Source organism: Nannobrachium achirus (assembly GCF_963921795.1).
Source record: "Nannobrachium achirus genome assembly, chromosome: 4".
In the NCBI taxonomy this organism is placed as follows: Eukaryota; Metazoa; Chordata; class Actinopteri; order Myctophiformes; family Myctophidae; genus Nannobrachium; species Nannobrachium achirus.
Window position 1 is genome coordinate 36,385,684 of NC_137813.1, and position 19,848 is coordinate 36,405,531.

Consider the following 19,848-nt stretch of genomic DNA (forward strand, 5'->3'; position numbering starts at 1 on the left):
AACAGGACACAGGTGAACTCGAATGACATGATTGGCTAAGCCTTAGGCCTTTTTTATGGCCAAGGAGTCATTCTTACTGATAACTAAAGGTTGGAATGGATTCAGCAGCCCAACAATACCCATACGTTTATATTGGCCATTTTTTTATTTTTACCCCTTTATCCCGATACCCCCAACTTTGATTGGCTCCCACAAAGTATGTCAAGGGAGTTGGGTGACAAAGTTCAGAAGTGATAGTAGGTCTACACCTTTATGAACACATTTGTGAAGAAAGCTAGTGATTTAGATCCCAGATTGGTCTAGCAATAGGCTAACTTTCCCTTACTAACAGGTGTGTCACATATATGTGACCAATGGTGTAAACTAAGTAACTGAGTACATTTACTCAAGTAGCCTACTGTTCTTTTCGAGTACATGTTTCGAGGTGTTTTTACTCTACTGGAGTATTTACAATTTCAGTTTTTACTTCTACTCCATAATACTTGGGAAAAGCCTGAGTCTGAAATGCTCAGTTAAAGTTACACAGGGTCAGATATGAAAAGAGAATACAGAGTTCAAATCTTGGTTTATTCAGAGAATGCATTCTGAGACATAGGCATACAGTGTAAAGGGTTAGTTTTCATACAGTTGTCTCCCTCCCCTCAAGGGAGGGAGAGACTCCAGACACATAATCATTGTGAGAAACGGCATGCCCTCCCAGGCAAGGAATTTATAGAGATAAGCATACTGTCCTGTTCACTAAAATGGCCTTGGGGAATCAAACAGAGAATAAGGTTCATATGCAAAACTAATGAAAGGATAGGAACTAGACAACTAGTACTCTGGTCTAATAGTACAGGCAATCTAAGAAAAAAATGGGCCAACATTGAAACAAATTGCAACACAAACTCTTTCAACTTTTTTTGTTTCATAAATATGTTAGTAATAACATATCAAAAGTCCTAAGAAATCCAAGTGGTGGAACATAGTGAAGAGGTGGAACATAAGTTGGCTCCCATCGACTTTCTATACAGGAGGAAAATACCCAGAAAAAAAATCTGCTTTAAGTAGGATGTGAGAGGTCTAACTAGGGGTTTGTCATGATGCTGAATCCATTGCAAGCATTTGTTTTGCACAAAAAACATTCCTTGGCCCCAGAAAACGCCCACAAAACTGATGAAAAGTGAATGGGTATTTTCCTCCTGTATAGAAAGTCGATGGGAGCCAACTTATGTTCCACCATTTCACTATGTTCCACCACTTGGATTTCTTAGGACTTTTGATATGTTATTACTAACATATTTATGAAACAAAAAAAGTTGAAAGAGTTTGTGTTGCAATTTGTTCAAGGTTCAACCCTAGATTGCCTGTACTATAAGTCATAAATACTGTATATCTGTTTGTGTCACAGCCTCAGGTCACACAGTCTAATGGCCAAACTCAAATAAAATGATAAACTATCTTTAATGACAAGACAAATGTTTACTAACACCTTAAACATACAAATGATTAAAATAGAATCACTCAATAGAATTCTCTTTATCACTCGACTACATCTCAAAGGCAAATGTTGTTGCCTACTTTTACTCCACTAGTAAGTTATTCATGAAAACTTTAATAAAAATAGTTACTTTGCAGATATAAATTATTATATTATAAAACGTACATTAACCACTTTAGCACTATTTTATACATAGGCAATTTGAAAATAGCTGATCTGCAAGCAACATCACAACATTTTACTTTATTTTTTACTTTTGGTATAGGCCTATAGCAAAATATTTTGATACCAATACTTTTGAACTTTTACTCTGTTACAAGTACATTGCCTGTGTTAAAAATGTGATGAAAGAGTATTTATTTTTATTGTGGTATTGTTACTTTCTACTTACCACCAAGCTTGTGTGCCAGCTGTTCATCAATGTCTGTGGTTCCAGTGCCCCATTCTAGTTGCAGGTCCAACCGGCTCAACCAGTGACAGACTCAGAACGCCCTCCAGTGGAGAAACGTTTGTATTAAAGCCATCCTGTGGCAAAAGAGAAATAGAAACCGAAACGGATTAAGCAGACCAGAACTACACATCGACAGTAGACACACAACTGGTGAGTTTGAGACCGTATTACCTTCCTAATTATTACCCTAGTCAAATACTTTTTGACAATTGGATTTAACTTGTTAAACGAATAATTGAACGCTCGGTTAAACTACATGTTGTGTTGAGTTGAGGACTATTATAGCTTGAGTTTAAGTACGAGTCCTACACAAGAGTTAAAGGTTGGGAGCTTTAGCTGTTTATGTTATTCGTTACTTATTGGATTCTGACCAACGTTGCTTGTAATTAGACCTTAGTGGTTGGTTGGTTATATTGATTCATCATCTTTTTATACTTTCAGATGGTGTCAAATGTCAACACTGTACCATCATGTCTTCAGATGAGGTGAGGTGGTGGACATTGGACAAATCTTAAATGTTTCCAATATATTTTTATTGTCCATGGCATCATAGGCTATACATAACAACCTTTATTTTGTTATGTTTCTTCTTTAGAAATATTTTCAGGATGTAATGACAATAGACTCCCTCCCCAGTCAGAGTTAGGAGTTTGAATGAATGTATAATATGTGAAGGATGTAATTTGTAGATAGATCTAGATATTCAAATATATATTCTCACACTTGGTGAGTGTGCCAGTGATCACCCCCCCCCCCTGTGCCAATGTTGGCAGACTTGGCACCTGCCTAAGGTTGCCTACCCCTGTCTTACATTGATTGATTGAATAAACAGTTTGCAAAAAAGACATGGTGGTACAGATTATGAAAAAAATAATAATGCTAAAAGGACAACCCAAATAAGCCCTCAGGGATTGTTTCTAAATTATTAAGGTCCTCTGTATTGAAAGATAAATAATAATAGGTAACCTGTAGAGTCGCTGGAAAGAAACACGCCAAGATTTCTTTTTACTGAGAATAAGGTTATAAGAATAACTTTAGGATTACGCATATCCTTTTTAAGGTTAGGTTTAACCGTTTAGGCATAGTTTACAGAGTTATATAAGGGTATTAAGGATCTCAATGGAAAATAACAAATAAGCCTTGCCTTACCCAAGTTTCCTTTTAGTTGACTTTGTATCAGTGAACTGTACCTTTTCCTATCCAAAATCTCTAATAAATACCTCAATCAATCAAAAGGCATAAACCATCAGCCCAGGCGAGTTCTCTAACCCTAACCCTAAACTTAACCCCTATGGGAGTGTCGCCACTCCGACAATTAGAAGTCAATTTTGGAGTGGCGACATGTCGGAATGGAGAGCGACTCCCGTTTATTTCCTGTGACTCTTCTGTATTCACAATAATATACAGTAATATGCAACATCATACAAGTAGTAATAAGAAAGAAAGATATGTACAGTAAACAGTTGGGCGGGGGTCGTTTCCTGTGAAGTTTAGACTTTTTACTTTTTACAGGGGCCAGTTACTATTTGCAGCCACCTGAAGGTGCTCTTTTAGAATGGTTTTGAAGGAGGTTCCACGTTCTAGCACAAGAGCGTCCTACCACAGCCGGTTCTGACCTCATTTTTGTGCTGAAACTGGGTTCAGTTCAGTGACAGTAAGATCAGTGGGGCACTGGCCTGGGGCTCCTTCTGGCGTTGTGTCTTTTACTTTACTGAATTGAAGTAGTCTGACAGGTACATGTGTATCCCTGTTTTTCCTGTTTTCTCACGTATCTTGAAGACCAGCCTGGCCCATTAAGTTGCTGAGCCATCCCACTCTAGCATAATAATAAGCAGGTCCTTTGCAGAGGTTTATTCTGGACCCACAAAGAACATAACAGATTTCAACTAGATAGTTGAAGTAAGGTCAACCCTATCATTACACTTGGGTGTTAATTGTGAAAGTGACAAATGTGTGATTGTCCCCCTCTCCCCTCCCCTCCCCTCCAGGATTTTTCACTTGTGGTAGAAAGCGGGCAGCCCATGGAGTCCTTGGAGGGAATCAAAAAGGCAATCAGCAATTACAAGGTGCATTATAAAACATTACAATAACAATTATTGTGAGAATGATGTAGTATGACTGCATTTCTATTGATTTTATTTTTTATTTTTTTATCAGTTCTTTACCCAGAGCTGGTGATTGGTTATGATCACTGCATTGTAAAATACAAGGATTCATTGCATACTCTGTCCACAGACAGAGGTGTCGCACCAAATTCTGGGCCCTGGGTACAAGGATTCACTGCGTTCCCCCCATGAATGTTCTTCATTGGGAGAGGGGGTTTAACCCATTTAGACTGGGAATGCATTAATATGCATTATTCTGTGCTTTAACTATTGAAAAATAGCAGATGTGCTTTAACTATTGAAAAATAGCAGACATACAAGCTCACATTGTGGCACTGATTGCCGTGCTGTGAGCTTGTTGATTTGCTTTTTTTTTTATTTTTTTTATTGCGAACATTTGTCTTTTGAAAAACCTGTTTCTACTAGTCCTTAGCCGTTCAAAGATATGAGCTCCGAAATGATGTGCAGTGTGTGGGTTATGGGGTGTGCACTGTGCACACAGTATATGAGGGATGGAAAGTAACTTTCTGGTGCTTGCATGATAATATGTAGGAGCATCAATGTAAGAAATACCCGTTTCGTTTAAAGGCTACAGAGATACTGTGTACCGATCTACATGACAACATCTGAAAGCCGGCTCCAGCCACTGAGGAGAAACGCTGTGACAGACACTCAGACAGACAGACAGACACTCAGACAGACAGACAGACAGACACTCAGACAGACAGACAGACACTCACTCAGACTGACATTCGCAAAATTATAGTATAGATGTCAGTGGTGCTCAAACCTTTTCATGTGAAGGACCCCCAAAATGATATGTTTTTGGCCACAGACCCCAACTCAAAATATTTAGTTCCAGGGACCCCCCAGAATCAACATTTTCAGTTACAAATTTTCGCTTAAATAAATACATATATTCAAAGATTTGCACACATTTGTACGACTTTTCAAAAATTGCACATCTACAAGCTCGCAGCGCGGCACTGTGAGCTTGTATGTCTGCTATTTTTCAATAGCTAAGTATAAAATAATGAAGGCCCCACCACCTTGGGCCCTAGTAACTCAGTCCCACCCCCCCCCCCCCCCCCCCCCCCGGGGGTGGCATAGCTTAGGGGTAGAGAAACTGGTATTAGAGCACGAAGGGTATAAATCCTGTAGGGTTCCCAGTTCGAATCCGGGCTCCCCCTGAGTTAATGTCGAAGGGTCCTTGGGCAAGACACTGAACCCCTAATTGCCTCCGGTGAGTAGGTTGGTGCCTTGCATGGTTTCCTCCGCCACCGGTGTATGAATGTGTGTGTGAATGGGTGAATGTAATGCACAATCTATGTAAAGCTCTTTGGATTAAAAGCGCTATATAAATGCACCATTTACCATTTACCATTTACCCCCCCCCCCCCCCCCTCCCCCCCGCCCCTTGTGACAGATGCAATATGAGCAGCTCCTTCAGGAGCAGAAGGAGCTCTCTGATTCCAGGGATGGCCAAAAGGAAATGGCAGAGCAGTTCAGGCAGCGCTCTCAAAAACTGATCAGGTCTCTGGAAGAAGACCAGTGTACCCACAGCAAGGACATTGATCTCCAGAAGGTAAGGTACATTTATTACTGTCATTTAAAGCAGTGGTTCCCAAACGTTTCAGGTCAAGACCCAAAAGAGAGATTAGACTTTTTGCCTGGGACCCAAACTAGGCAGAATAGCAGATCTACAAGCTCACAACGCACCACATTCTGCGCATGTACATAGTCTATTTTCACTACTTCTTAATTATTATTGTTTTATTTATGGAATATCTTCGATTTGTTTTTTAGTTTTTTTAATGTATAAATTATTACAAATTTAAGAAAATCGTTTTGAAATAAAAAATCCTGTTGAGTTTCTTTCAAGCGCTGTTCACACACCACTGTTTTCTAACACTCTGGTGGGTTTGAACACACACTCGCGCACGCACACACACACACACACACAATCAAAAACAAATTATTACCCTAAAAACGCGCGCCTTCATCTGTTCACGTGCGCGCGCCTTTGTGTACCCCTAGCGACTTCTAGCTACTTCTGGGAGAGCTACTTCTGTGGCAACACTGATCGTGTGTCTGTACTACTTCTCCATTCAACAGTTCAGAGGCAGCGTGTGTCTGTGTGGAGCTGCTCTATACTTTTACTCACAGTGCTTTGCAGATTCTTGGAGCTGCTCTATCCACAAGTTTCCGCGGGAGTTTACTGGAGACTATCCGGACCAAACTTCCGGGTTTAACAGCAGACATACAAGCTCACGTCGCGTCGCAGATGCAACCCGTTGAGAGCTTGTAAATCGGCGCCGGAAGATCGATGCAAACGTTTGCGCGATGCACTATGGGGCGTAGGAAACTCGTGGATACTCTTTTCCCCGCCATGCATTTTTAACCATTTTCGGCCGAATAGTTTCGGTGGCCGAATTTTCGGTACATCAATAAATCCAAAGTTTTTTCTCCCATTAGGAGAAGCTACACAACCTACAGCGAGAGGAAAGCCAGCTGAGGAATCAGCTCAAGGTGACGGAGGCTGCCCTGGATGAGACGGAGGCAAATAATAGTAGTCTTAAACAACAGACTGAAGTAAGACTTGTTCGCAACCTATGTTAACACATAGGGTGAAGGGTGCCCAGGATTATTCAACATGTAATCGGCAGGTGACCATGGCAACCAACCATTTTAGCTTCTTTTGAAGGCCTGGCAAAAAAGTAACCAGAGTAAATGTAATCTGAGTATGTCCTGTTTATTTTCACGATAGTATTTTCTTTCAGTCAGGACAGTTTTCTAACAATCGCGGACATCAGTGCCTTTGTAACGGTCGGTAGAGAAGGCAGCGTTTTAAACATGAAGGTGATTTAAACGTTAGATTAGGGGAAAAAATCACATTTGTGCGGCAGTGTTACATTGATGTGAATGAAGAAAAATCACATTTGTGCGGCAGTGTTACATTGATGTGAATGAGGGAGACAGACCTCCCGGTCACGTGATCTCGCGCTGCATTTCGGGAAATGGAGTGTTTTGGTCACCGCAGAAGTTTTGTACAGTAGCTACAGATTAATACAGTTTACTGTACAACGCGTCGAATGCGTCAATGGACGTAAATGTTTTTTAAAATGACCGATGCATATTGGGGCTAACGGGTTTAATTTAAACTGATTTCGATGCTATATTATCTAATAGTGTAGGGTCCCCCTGAAACCCCCTCAGGGACCCCTGGATCCCAGTTTGAGAACCACTGATGACACACCTCAAATACACTTATACACTCCTCAGTGTCAATTTAACTCTTCAGGATGTTTACTGTGTAAGGATTCGATATCACCACTTGCTATACATTGTGCCTTTCTTTTTCATGGGTGCTTCTGTGGCTAATCCATTGACACAGTTTTTATTCTGTCTGATCATAGTTGTCCACAGCTGATGTGCCTGAAAAGAGGGTTGTCTTCACTGGAGAGACTGGGGATGCAACCAGTACACAGACATTTCACATGAAGGCTCATATAGTCTATCCAATGGAGGGGGGGACTGCACTGATTACTTTTGAGGAGGAAATAGGTGAGGTTGTGATTTGAATGTGATATTTTCTATATGTTAACAAATAGCAGGGTTTATCTGGACTTGTCTATGCAAAGGTAACATGGGCAGATGCCTAATCTGCGGATTCACACTGCGGTCTCGAGAGCGTACTTGGCAGATGTTTTGATAGTGTGAAGCATGCTGTCCTAAGAAGCGGATCAACGCACTGTGGCAAAGCTCCGGCTAGCCTCGCATAGCCAGGCTTGAGCTCCGGCAAGGATACAAAATAACAAGGATTGGTCCGTGACGTCACTATTAAGATACCAAGGATGCGCCAGTGACGTTATTGTTATACGATGATTACAGACGATGTTACATTGTGATGTTTCAAAGACAGTCAGCACACACTGCTTTGGCTGTGTATTGTTGTTATTATTACAACTCATTATAACTTATATTATAACTTCAGGAACACAGTCAAACTTTATTATTCACTCTAAACTCTGACAAGAGACGCTTCTTTTGTGACATGACATTATATATCTCCTTCTGGTAGGATTCACCTTGAAACATGGGCTGCAGATTGTTGTAGTGTTTTTGGTTGGTTTCTGTTCTGGATGTTTTGAAGGTTTGCACAGGGCTCTACTTCCTGTATTGTCTCAGCTCAGATTCTGAGCCTGGGACAACTTCCTGCCCAGGAATATCATAGTTTTGGCCCAGAGGTTCTTCTCGCCCCCCTAGTGGCGAAAAAAAGAACCTCTGGGAACTCAGATTGTATATCTCCCAAAGCCCCATAGTCAACAGTGCCCCCGGGAGGCACATGAATACCATTACAGTTGAATGAAGAGTACTCCAGGGAGTCCAGGCACGGAAGAATCTTGGCCAATGTGAATGCCTGTCAGTGGGGACCAGGCAACTGTTTTCAGGAAACAGTTCAAATCAATCGGACTGCAGTGTGAATCCGCCATAAATGTACACGTAACAGGCATCAGTTCTATTACCTTTCATACTTAATCAGTTGTGCATTTTCTGAAGAAAACACCTGTCACTCAGCTATTTAAAAACGTTAAAAATGTTAAATGCTTTTACATTCTATAGTCTAAATCAAAAACACTTACACTGTTGGCAGCCCAATCGTAATTTCTGTTGGAATCTTTTGAGTTCATGCATCTTTGATGGGAGTGACTGTTTTATTTTGCATGTGGTTATGTGTACTCACTGAATGACTCATGTTTTGTGATCAGTGGCCCAGAAGATCTTAGACATGAAGAATCACACGGTGGACCTGGAAAAAGAGTGTGCTATCACTTTGGAAGCCAAACCAATTCAGTTGATGGTGCCCCGCATTGTTGAGGTACAGTACTGTATTCATTTAGAACATGGGTCTTCAACGTTTTCAGGCCAAGGACCCCTTAGCTGAGAGAGAGAGATGAAGCAGGGACACCCACAACCCATAGATACATATACTTTCATCGTTTGGCGGCACAATCGTCAGTGTATTTTGGATTCCTGTCAATTTGTGTTTTCAGATATTTAACCACTTGAACCGTCAATACTTATTAAACTTGACCTTTTACTCTGTACTTAGTCTGCTCTTTTTCCCCTCTACACCAAACCTCTTTGAATATGGACACTAGGGTTCAAGTGGTTAATATAAAAAGGATTGGAAGATTTGGAGGACCCCCTGTAGTAACTCTGAGGACTCCCTAGGGGTCCCGGACCACCTGTTGAAGACCCCTGATTTAGAAGGCGAAGGAAAAGGTTCTGTGAGAAATACATTTTAGCTTGAAGTCAACATAGATTCCAGTGCGTATTGACCTTGGTATTCCTGGTACTGTATTTTATCGTCGTTGTGGGGTGAAAACCTTGTATGTCCAAAACCGTTGGTTTTGCATTTATCATTTTAAAAATAATTTAAACTAGTGAAAGCAGCGAAAACAGACGATCTACAAGCACACAACGCCAACGCCTCGCACCACGAGGCGTTGTGTGCTTGTAGATCTGCTGTTTTCGCTACTTTTGTGCGACGGCCTTGCATGATGAAGCAGGGCTTTAATTTGTGAAAGAATGTGCACATTTGAAACTTGGAGATACAAGGTTTCCACCCGACCACGAGGTTATGTGTCCATTTCTCTCAGATGGACACTCAGGTCTGTCCTCAGCGTATCCTGGTCTCCAATCTGCCCAAGGAGACGAGCAGTGATATTCTGCTGGACAAGCTGGAGATCCACTTCGCGAAGGGTCGCAACGGTGGAGGAGAGGTGGAGGACTGTGACATGCAGGATGACTCTGGCAATGTGGTCATCACTTTTGTTGAGAAAAATAGTGAGCCACTTCTGATTCTCCCATACCTTAATAATTACTTACACATTACTTACTTTTTATCTGTGCAGTTTTACTCGATTTAGAGCAAATCTCATTTTGCTGTATGAAACCTGTCTCAACTAAAGTTTAATTTTGATGTGTTATAAGTTGAATTAAACTGATCATTCTTTTCACAAAACTTGACCAACCATTACTATAGAACTAGATTCCATTTTGGACAATTGGATCGGAAATATCAGCATCCCCCTTAAAGCAAATGTTTTTCTACTCTGTCCAAGTCTCTTAGGAGGGCTGTTGGCAGTTCAGAAACATGTCTGCTAGTGACATCATCTTTAGGCAGATTTTTTTTTTTCTTTTTTTTTCTTTTTTACAAGATTTTTTAAATATATTATTTAGATTGTTATTATGACAAGAACAATGGCTTCCACTATTAACATAGTAACTTCAGGAATATAAAGCCCACAGTTTCTATTAGCTTGGATTCCCCATCGATGATGTCACTGGCAGACGGGTTTCCCACAGCCCTCCTATGAGACACAGACGAGGAGAGTAGAAAAACATTGTGCTATTTTATCATGAACATTAGTGAGGACCAATTACATGAAGATGGGTTGAAAAGTGGCAAAGTCGTCCTTTAAGGACAATTAATTTGTGTTTAATTCTGTATGATCTTTCCCAACAGTTGCCAAAACGTTAGCTGATAAGCAGTACCATGAAGTGGAGTTTGACAAGGGGAAGAGGCACAGAGTGAAGGTGACTCCTTTCTTGAATGGAGAAATCACAAAGTTAAAGGTAAACAGTTTATTTAAAATATGTCCGTTCTAGATGTACTAAAGCAGAATTAAGAAGTGTGTAAAAGTGTCCACATCTGTACAAACTCATCTGTTTGGAGAGTTAACTGAGTAACTGAGTACTTGTGCCGAGTTTTGTTTAGGCTCTATGAATGTATTATTAGTTATGTGTTTTGGCTTTTTTTCTAAGAGGGCTTTTCTGGCACTTGTAAAATGTGTTTATTGTAGCGTCCTTGGGTTACTTATGTATATGTGCTTTGTAAATAAAGTATAACAGGGGTCTTCAACAGGGGGTCCGGGACCCCTAGGCGGTCCTCAGAGTTACTACAGGGGGTCCTCCAAATCTTTGAGTGATAGAAAAGTGTTTTTCTTTTTGAAGCGGTGACAGCCGCTTCCAATGAGTGGCTTTGTGTGTCCCACGCCCATATATGGTCATTTCAGTCCAGAATGAACAGGTTTTATCAAAAACAAAATGTCTGTCACCTCATGTCCATATATGGTCATTCCAGTCCAGAATGAACAGGTTTTATCTGTCCCGTACGTCCAGAATATCAGTCCAGAATGAATAGGGTTTTTCAAAAAAGAAATGTGTGTCCCATGTCCATATATGGTCATATCAGTCCAGAATGAACAGATTTTATCTGTCCTGTCCCGTCCGTCCGTCCGTCCGTCCGTCCGTCCGTCCGTCCGTCCGTCCGTATGTGTGTAGTGTCCGTCCGTAAGTACGTATGTGTGTAGTGTCCGTCCCGGTCTGATGATTGGATACTTTGAGGATTGGTCAAGCTTCACATGACAATTCGGCCCTCCAGATAAAATCATTAATTCATTCAGAATATAAAGAATGTATAGATCATAACTCTAGAACACATAGAATAAAAGTTCACCGCTTCACTTCGAACCGAGGTTTGATTTTCTATATTAACTAACCACTTGAACCCTAGTGTCCATATTCAGAGAACTTTAGCCAAAAATAGCAGATCTACAATCTCTCAACACCTCGAAGCGCGAGGCGTTGTGAGCTTGTAGATCGGCTATTTTCGGCAAAGAGCTTTGGTGTAGAGGGGAAAAAGAGCAGACCAAGTACAGAGTTTATTAAGTATTGACGGTTCAAGTGGTTAAATATATGAAAACACAAATTGACATGAATCCAAAATATGAAAAGGTTGTGGCGGGGGTCCCTGCTTCATCTCTCTCTCTCTCTGTCTCTCTCTCTCTCTCTCTCTCTCTCTCTCAACTAAGGGGTACTTGGCCTGAAAACATTGAAGACCCTTGAAGTAAAATATATGCAATATTATTGTCTTATAAGTTGTCCTTTGATGTGTGGTTCTGTGTGGCTTCCCTACCAGAATGAGCAGACAGTGTGTGCTCGTACTGTGCTGCTGACGGGCGTCCCGGCCGTCATGGAGCAGGAGAACCTGCAGGACTTGCTGGAGATCCACTTCCAGAAGCCCAGTAACGGTGGAGGGGAGGTGGACGCCATCCTCTACAATCCCCTGGGTCAGCACGCCTTTGCTCTTTTCCATGAGGAATCGGATTGCCCGAATGTGTAGAGCAGGGTTCCCCAATAGGAGGCCCGCGGGCCATTTGCGGCCCGCAGGGGGCTACTGTCTGGCCCCCACCAACCCCAGTAATAATGGTGAGCAGCAACAACAGTAGTATATCGTCGTTGTCGGGTGGAAACCTCGTATCTCCAAATTTGTACTTTTTTTTTCTCGCAAAGTAAAGCCCTGCTTCATCATACAAGACTGTTGCACAATAGTAGTGGAAACAGCAGATCTACAAGCACACAACGCCTCGCGGTGCGAGGCGTTGTGTGCTTGTAGATCGGCTGTTTTCACTAGTTTAAATCATTTTTAAACTGATAAATGCAAAACGAACGGTTTTGGACATACTCGATTTTCACCCGACAACGACAATATCTGAACTGTCGTGGCCCTCGGTTTGGTACCCTAGACATAATTCGGCCCTTGGGGAGAACTAATTGGAGAACCCTGGTGTAGAGCAACAGCGATGATGCACTGTGGCATCGCTTTGTGTTTGTGTTGGATACGTGCCTTATATTGTTTAATTCGGGGGTCTTCAACAGGGGATCCGGGACCCCTAGGGGGTCCTCCTCAGAGTTACTACAGGGGGTCCTCCAAATCTTTGTGTGATAGGATCATGTTTTTTTTTTTTTTTTTTTTACATTAACCACTTGAACAATATATATATAACTATTCTGAGTGGAACATAGCAGCATAGCCAAAAATAGCAGATCTACAAGCTTACAATGCCTCGAGGCATTTTAAGCTTGTAGATCGGCTATTTTTGGTAAATAGTTTTGTAGAGGGAAAAGAAGGGCAGACTAAAGTATTTCACGGTTAAAGTGGTTAAATGTCTGAAAATACACATTACTCCAACATGATGACAGTGCTGTCAAACAAGTCTAATCTGTCTAAGAAATCTATGAACATCTTTAATCTGCGACACAATTCTATACAATATGTAGTGGGGGTCCCTGCTTCAACTCTCTCTCAGCTAAGGGGTCCTTGGCCTGAAAACATTGAAGACCCCTACCTTATTGAAGACCCCTGCCTTATTGAAGACCCCTGCCTTATTGTTTAATTACAACAGTCACATCTGTTAAAGATGGATGGATGTGTGAGTGATTTGGGGCCAACCAAAGATGGGTATTATTCAGTGTATTCACTGTCATTTGAGTGAAAAGTTGTTGGCTAATTATTGTTAATAGCCAATGGTGAGTTTCTCTTTTCCTTTTTCGGAAATTAAAAATAAATGTGAAAAATCTTGATTGTATACGTATATATTTTTTTGAATGGACATACTTTAAAAATCTATAATCCTACTGAGATTTCCCAACAGGGCTATGTTATTGTGCCTTATATAAGCCCAAGGGAAATTTGGACAGCTGACTAATCATCGAAAGCTTATGAACCTCTCAGTCATTTTATCACTCCGTTCAACCGAGGCAAATAAGGGCTGGGTGTTAAACTGTTGTAAAATATAATACCATGAAATTGTCAATATCTCAGTCCTCATGTATTATTGTGTAAATTACATGCAACAGGGTTGTTCATTGTCCATTTTGTATCTTTACATTTCAAACTTTCTTTGCATTCCTAAGGCAATAATTTAATTCTAATAAATGGGCCCCCATTGATTCCAGATGGATACCCAAATGCATTTAGGTCTACAAAGAGTCTCCTCAAATTATTGGCTTAGGAAAACAATATTATTGAACTCAAGTCCACATGGGGTGAGTAATCGATAGAAAAAAAGGCATTTTGGGGTGAACTATTTTAAACATTAGGGTAAATAAAAAACAACATAACTTCAACTTCTTAAGGTTGATGTGAGCATCAAAACAATATTTTAAATGGTTTTATTTGCATGCATTCCATACATTCCATAGGGCTGGACAACTCAAAATGACATCATCAACCCTTTAGTTGAAGATAAACTATTTGTAAAATAAACAAAACTAGTCTATACCCAGGGAATAATGTTAGCAGACTTTGGGTTATGCGCTATATCGGGGATTTAACTTTTTTACTTTCCACTACTTTCCACTAGAAATTCCACTACCATGCATTTTTAAGGCACACACACACACACACACACACACACACACAGAGACCTCTCATTCAGAGAGAGATTGCCTCATTTCTGAACTTAAACTTAAAGCGCTGGAAGGTCTGTTGTATGTGTGTGTGTGTGTGTGTGTGTGTGTGTGTGTGTGTCAAGTGTAACCAGTGGTACTGGGTACCATAGCCTGCGGGCTGTAACAATGACAACACCCTGAACACTAAAAAACGCTAATAAGCTATTTAGATTTTGGTAAAGTGAAAAACAAGCTGTTATACTGTACCCTTGGCAAGTTCAGATCAATTGTTAAACACACAATGAGAACGAGAGTGTGTGACTGACTTACTGATGGACAGAGGTTTCCTTGTTTATATGTAGGATATTTACAGTGTTTTAGTTTAGTTATAGGGGGCAATTATATGTAAGGGATATTTCACTTTCAAATAAGCAGAAATGTGCATCCCATTGAGTGAGTGTCACTCTATTGAATGGATGTTGACTGGCTGCCTTTCCGTGAATGGACAAGGAACTGGACAAGCAACTTTTGTTGCTGAGTTGGGGGTTTCTAGTTTGCTTCTTTTTTTTTTTTGAGTGGTGGTAGACCGCTCCTATGTGTGGCTGTGCGTGTGTCTGTAGCCTTTTTCCTCAGCATTTTTGCCATAGCAAAACGTGTGTGTGTAGCATACCCTGTACATCCTAGCCTTTTGAAGACGTTATGCAAGCACGACCACCACTCACTTCACATTGGGTGTGATTTTTTGTATTTTGAACACGAAATATTATCCAGGGATGTGTTTAAATAAAAAAATAATTTTAAAAGTCTAAAGACCATGGACAGAATAAGGCCTAATAAAATAGATAACTTAGGCTGGATAGTGGTACTAGGAAGTTGGCCAAATCACATCTGATAGCCCAACGCAGGGCCAAGCGTTTCTTCAATGTTGGTACAACATAGTTATTGGGCTCTAATACTCGTTGAGGTCTAGGCGGTGGACCCCGGTATGCAAGTCTTTCCGCGATCTCCCTGCGTAGTTCAGTCCGATCCCATTCTCCAGGACGTGGGAACATTTCCCAGTATTTCCTATATTGAAAATACTTTGCGACAGGGTCATCCTTCTTCAGGTTGTTCGTATGAGGATGACCCCGTGCTGAAATGATGAAGGACTTGGGTCTGGGCCTGAAGTCATTCTCACTTTGAGTCATGCTCCTGGGGTCGGATTCGAATGTGCTCAGAGAGAGTCCATCAGTCTCAGAGAAACTACTACTACTGAGTTCATTCTCTGGTTCAGAGTTCTCCTGGGCAGACATGTGTGGGCCATCTAGATAATCGTCCTGACCGTTTACTGCATGCAATTTGTTTTGTACCAATTCATCACAGACTAGGAGTTTTCCATTATGTTTACTTTTGTGTTCATGAAGTTCCTCCTCCTGTGTGCATGTGCTGTGTCTGTCTGGAATGGATGTCTGGCTGAAGGCGTATCGGGTGTCTATTAACTCTGTTTGGCTGGGCAACACCTCTAGCCTGGTAGGATCTGTTGAGGACAGAGTATACTTGGGCGCCACTTGTCTTTTAATATGGCCTGGCTTACTAGAATGCAATAAATACCCATCACCAGGGTCTGATCCGGTGTTAAGCTCAATGGATGAGGCCTGCATGTTTGATTTTACGTGTTGAGTCATTCCATCAAGATCTTGTTTAATTTCACCCAATAGGTGCCTTGGTATATTCTTGTACCCAAGTAACACTAGTTGTTGCTCAATTTCCCTCTTCAGAGAAATTCAGATTGTCCATAACCAATGTAGTACCCGGCTTTCATCAGGTACCATGTGTTTACTTTGATGTCAGAACGCCTTATAAGAGTACTTGGGAGGCAGTTTATTACATCAGTGCTATGATGTCATATAACACATAACTGATTTGAGTGTTATGCTGTTGGACATCGTGATATAGACCTGTGTGTGTGACGTAACTCAGTGGCACAAACCGTTATAATAATAATACATTTTATTTATAAGGCGCCTTTCAGGGCACTCAAGGTCGCCGAACATCAATTTAAAAACAACAGTTAATACAAGAAATCACAGTTTAAAAACAAGCAAAATAGTTTGCAGCAGAGCAGAGTCATATGCCTGTCTAAACAGGTGGGTTTTGAGATGGGTTTGAAATGTGGTGATTGAATTACAGTTTCTGATGGCAGGGGGGTGGGAGTTCCAGAGGCGAGGGGCAGAACGACTGAAGGCTCGTAACTCCATGGTGGAGACACGGGCTGAAGGTTTGTCAGGGGGGGGTCAGTTCGATGGAGGAGGCAGACCTGAGAGACCGGGAGGGGATGTGGATATCGATGAGGTCAGACAGGTATGGAGGGGCGAGGTTATGGATGGCTTTGAAGGTATGGAGGAGAATTTTATAGTTAATGCATTGTTTGATTGGAAGCCAATGGAGTTGGTGTAAAACAGGGGTGATGTGATTGATGGCAGGGTTTCTGGTAATGATACAGGCAGCAAAGTTCTGGACCAGTTGGAGTTTACGGAGGAGGTTTTGGGGAGAACGTTGCCCAAATATGGACCTCCAGATAGACTTCCCTGCCTTGCTTTAAGGTGAGACATGGCAGGTGAATAAGGTAAGAATAACTGATAGCTTAAATATGCAATGTAGGCATTCTATGCGCTAATAATGCCTAATTTGCATACATTTCGGGGACATTAATCTGAAGATTGGATCTCATACTGTTGTTGCAGACCTCTTTAAAAATCGATAATCCTACTGGGATACCCCAGTGATTATTGTACCTTATATAAACCCAAGGGACAATTGGGCAGCTGACTAATTATCGCAAGCTTATGAACCTCACTCCGCTCAACCGAGGCAAAGGCCTGTGTGATACTGTTGTAAAATATAATATCAAATTGGCACGGCTCAATCCATCACAGAACAACAGTGTCAATATCTCACTCCTCGTGTATTATTGTGTAAATTACATGTAAAAATTACTTATTACAAATAAATGAAAAAGATTATCGAAAAAACACGGCCAGCTCACGTATCAGGAGGGTATTATGAGTCACCAGAAAAATGAAGTTTGAAATTACAATGGGTGTGTATGGAGAGGCGTCCTGCAGGAGGAGGGCCTGATAACATTTACATTAAATATCTTAATATCGAATCAAGCAACTTATAATCTGTCCACGGTGTTCATAAAAGCCTGATTAGACAATAGAATGACCAACGTTTTTTTTTTTTAAGTGAAATATCCCTTAAAGAGTAGTTAGTTAGTTAACTTTTTTCTATTGATTACTCATGCCATGGAGACTCAAGTTCAACAAAATAAAATAAAAATGTATTTGTTGCATTCCTAAGACAACAATTTGATTGATTGATTGATTTACCCATCCGGAATCAATGGGGGTAAGATTTATTGTAATCAAATAATTGTCTTTGGAATGCGACAAAAAAGTGTCTCCATGGCTTATGTAATTAATAGAAAGAAAGTAATTTTGGGTGTGAACTACTCCTTTAAGGAGATGCTTTCCCCAACAGCTAACCCTTTCCCCAACAGCTCTAGATAAAATAATTTAAACATTGTGAACTGCTCCCTGTCCAGTGGCATTTTCCCTCCACCCTTAAAGCTGCTCTAGTTCAACCTCTCCTAAAGAAACCCTCTCTCGACCCCCTGATTTTAAGTAATTTTAGGCCGATCTCAAAACTGCCTTTTTTAGCAAAGATTTTAGAAAAGATTGTGTCCAATCAGCTGATATCTTTTATGAATTTTAACAGCATTTTTGAGAACTTCCAATCCGGTTTCCGCGCATTCCACAGCACAGAAACAACCCTTTTAAAAGTTACCAACGACCTTTTACTTGCAGCTGATGTTGGTGACTGCTCTATTTTAATACTTTTAGATCTCAGCTCGGCTTTTGACACTATAGAACACTCTATTTTAATTGACCGCTTGGAAAAATGGGTGGGTGTCAGGGGCACAGCATTAAATTGGCTGCGCTCCTACCTTACTGACAGGAGCTTCTCAGTAGTGATTGGGGAGGCGTCATCTTCTCAGGTCCCTCTGTCCTGTGGTGTCCCCCAGGGATCAATTCTGGGCCCACTCCTCTTCTCAATATACATGCTCCCACTCGGCCATATTATCAGAAACCACAACATCAATTTCCACTGTTATGCAGACGACTCCCAATTATACATACCACTTAAACACAACGACGCAGGCAATATATCCAGGATCCTTGCCTGCCTTTCAGATATAAAGTGCTGGATGTCCCAAAACTTCCTCCAACTAAACGAGTCAAAATCTGAGATCCTCCTATTCAGCCCACCAGATTCCACCTCTCTCATTCAGACACAGCTGGGCAGCTTATCAAACAATGTTAAAAACACAGCCCGCAACCTGGGGGTGTGGTTCGATTCCGAACTGTCCTTCGATGGCCAAGTGACCAAAGTAGTTCAGTCCTGCTTCTTCCAGTTGAGAAACATCTCTAGAATTAAGTCATTCCTCACCTTTACAGACCTTGAAAAAGTAATCAATGCATTCATCACTTCACGTCTAGACTATTGTAACTCCCTGTATTCCGGACTCCCCAAAAAGACCATCTCTCGCCTCCAACTAATACAAAATTCAGCAGCTAGACTACTCACCAACACCAGGAGGCGTGACCACATCACACCAGTCCTGGCCTCCCTGCATTGGCTGCCAGTGAGTTTTAGAATTGATTTTAAAATTTTACTTACAACTTTTAAAGCCCTGCAAGGTTTGGCCCCCAGTTACATTTTAGACATGCTGAATCCATATGAGCCTGTGCGTCCTCTTAGGTCGTCGGATAGGGGTCTCCTGACCCCATACACTGCTAACCTCGTCACCAGGGGTGATCGGGCCTTCACAGCCCAGGCACCTCGCCTCTGGAATGCCCTACCCCAGGAACTGAGGGATGCAAACTCTATAGCATTTTTTTAAACCCTTTTGAAAACCTACCTCTATACCAAGGCCTTCCCTTAGATTACTTGTTTATTGTTTTTATTGTTATTTTTATTATTCTTTTGTTGTAATGATTTTATTGCTGCTTATTTGATGCACTGTATTTTTTGCTACTGTAAAGCACTTTGTAACGTTGTTTTGAAAAGCGCTTTATAAATAAAGTTTATTATTATTATTATTATAAAAGTATAATCTCAAACTTCTGACTATTTTAAAAGAAAAGGAAGCAGCAAACATTGTCCACAGATCTGCTTTATTGTAAAAACACAACCAAATAAAAGTAACAGCACGTTAAAAGTAATAAAGTCCCACAAATAAAACTAAACTCACGTCACTAACAGAAACAAAGAATCCAGCAATAGCCCCTAGTGCAGTCACTTAAAAACAAACCAACAAAGCAGGATAAAGATCAATGTAACACAGTAACAGACGTACGTACGTAGGTTAGGCACTTTAGACAGAGGAGGAGACAGGTAATATGGAGTGACAGGTGTATAACCTCCCATGACAACGTAAAGGGAAATTTATACTTCGTTGCATTACCGTGTCGTATGCTACTGGCCATAGATACGACCGCGTTGTGTGACAAAAACAACATCCTTTC

At 41.1% G+C, this 19,848-nt stretch overlaps 1 protein-coding gene across 1 annotated transcript; it reads left to right on the forward strand.

Annotated features, from left to right (window-relative positions):
- The first annotated feature begins 2,038 nt into the window (after positions 1-2,038).
- Positions 2,039-12,453, forward strand: ifi35 (interferon-induced protein 35). The gene is made up of 10 exons (XM_080723600.1): positions 2,039-2,081; positions 2,373-2,416; positions 3,920-3,997; positions 5,463-5,621; positions 6,512-6,628; positions 7,453-7,600; positions 8,806-8,915; positions 9,700-9,886; positions 10,569-10,678; positions 12,024-12,453. Exons 2-10 carry the CDS (start codon positions 2,402-2,404, stop codon positions 12,225-12,227), a joined length of 1,128 nt encoding a protein of 375 aa, XP_080579726.1. The 5' UTR covers positions 2,039-2,081; positions 2,373-2,401; the 3' UTR covers positions 12,228-12,453.
- Positions 12,454-19,848: the final 7,395 nt, after the last annotated feature.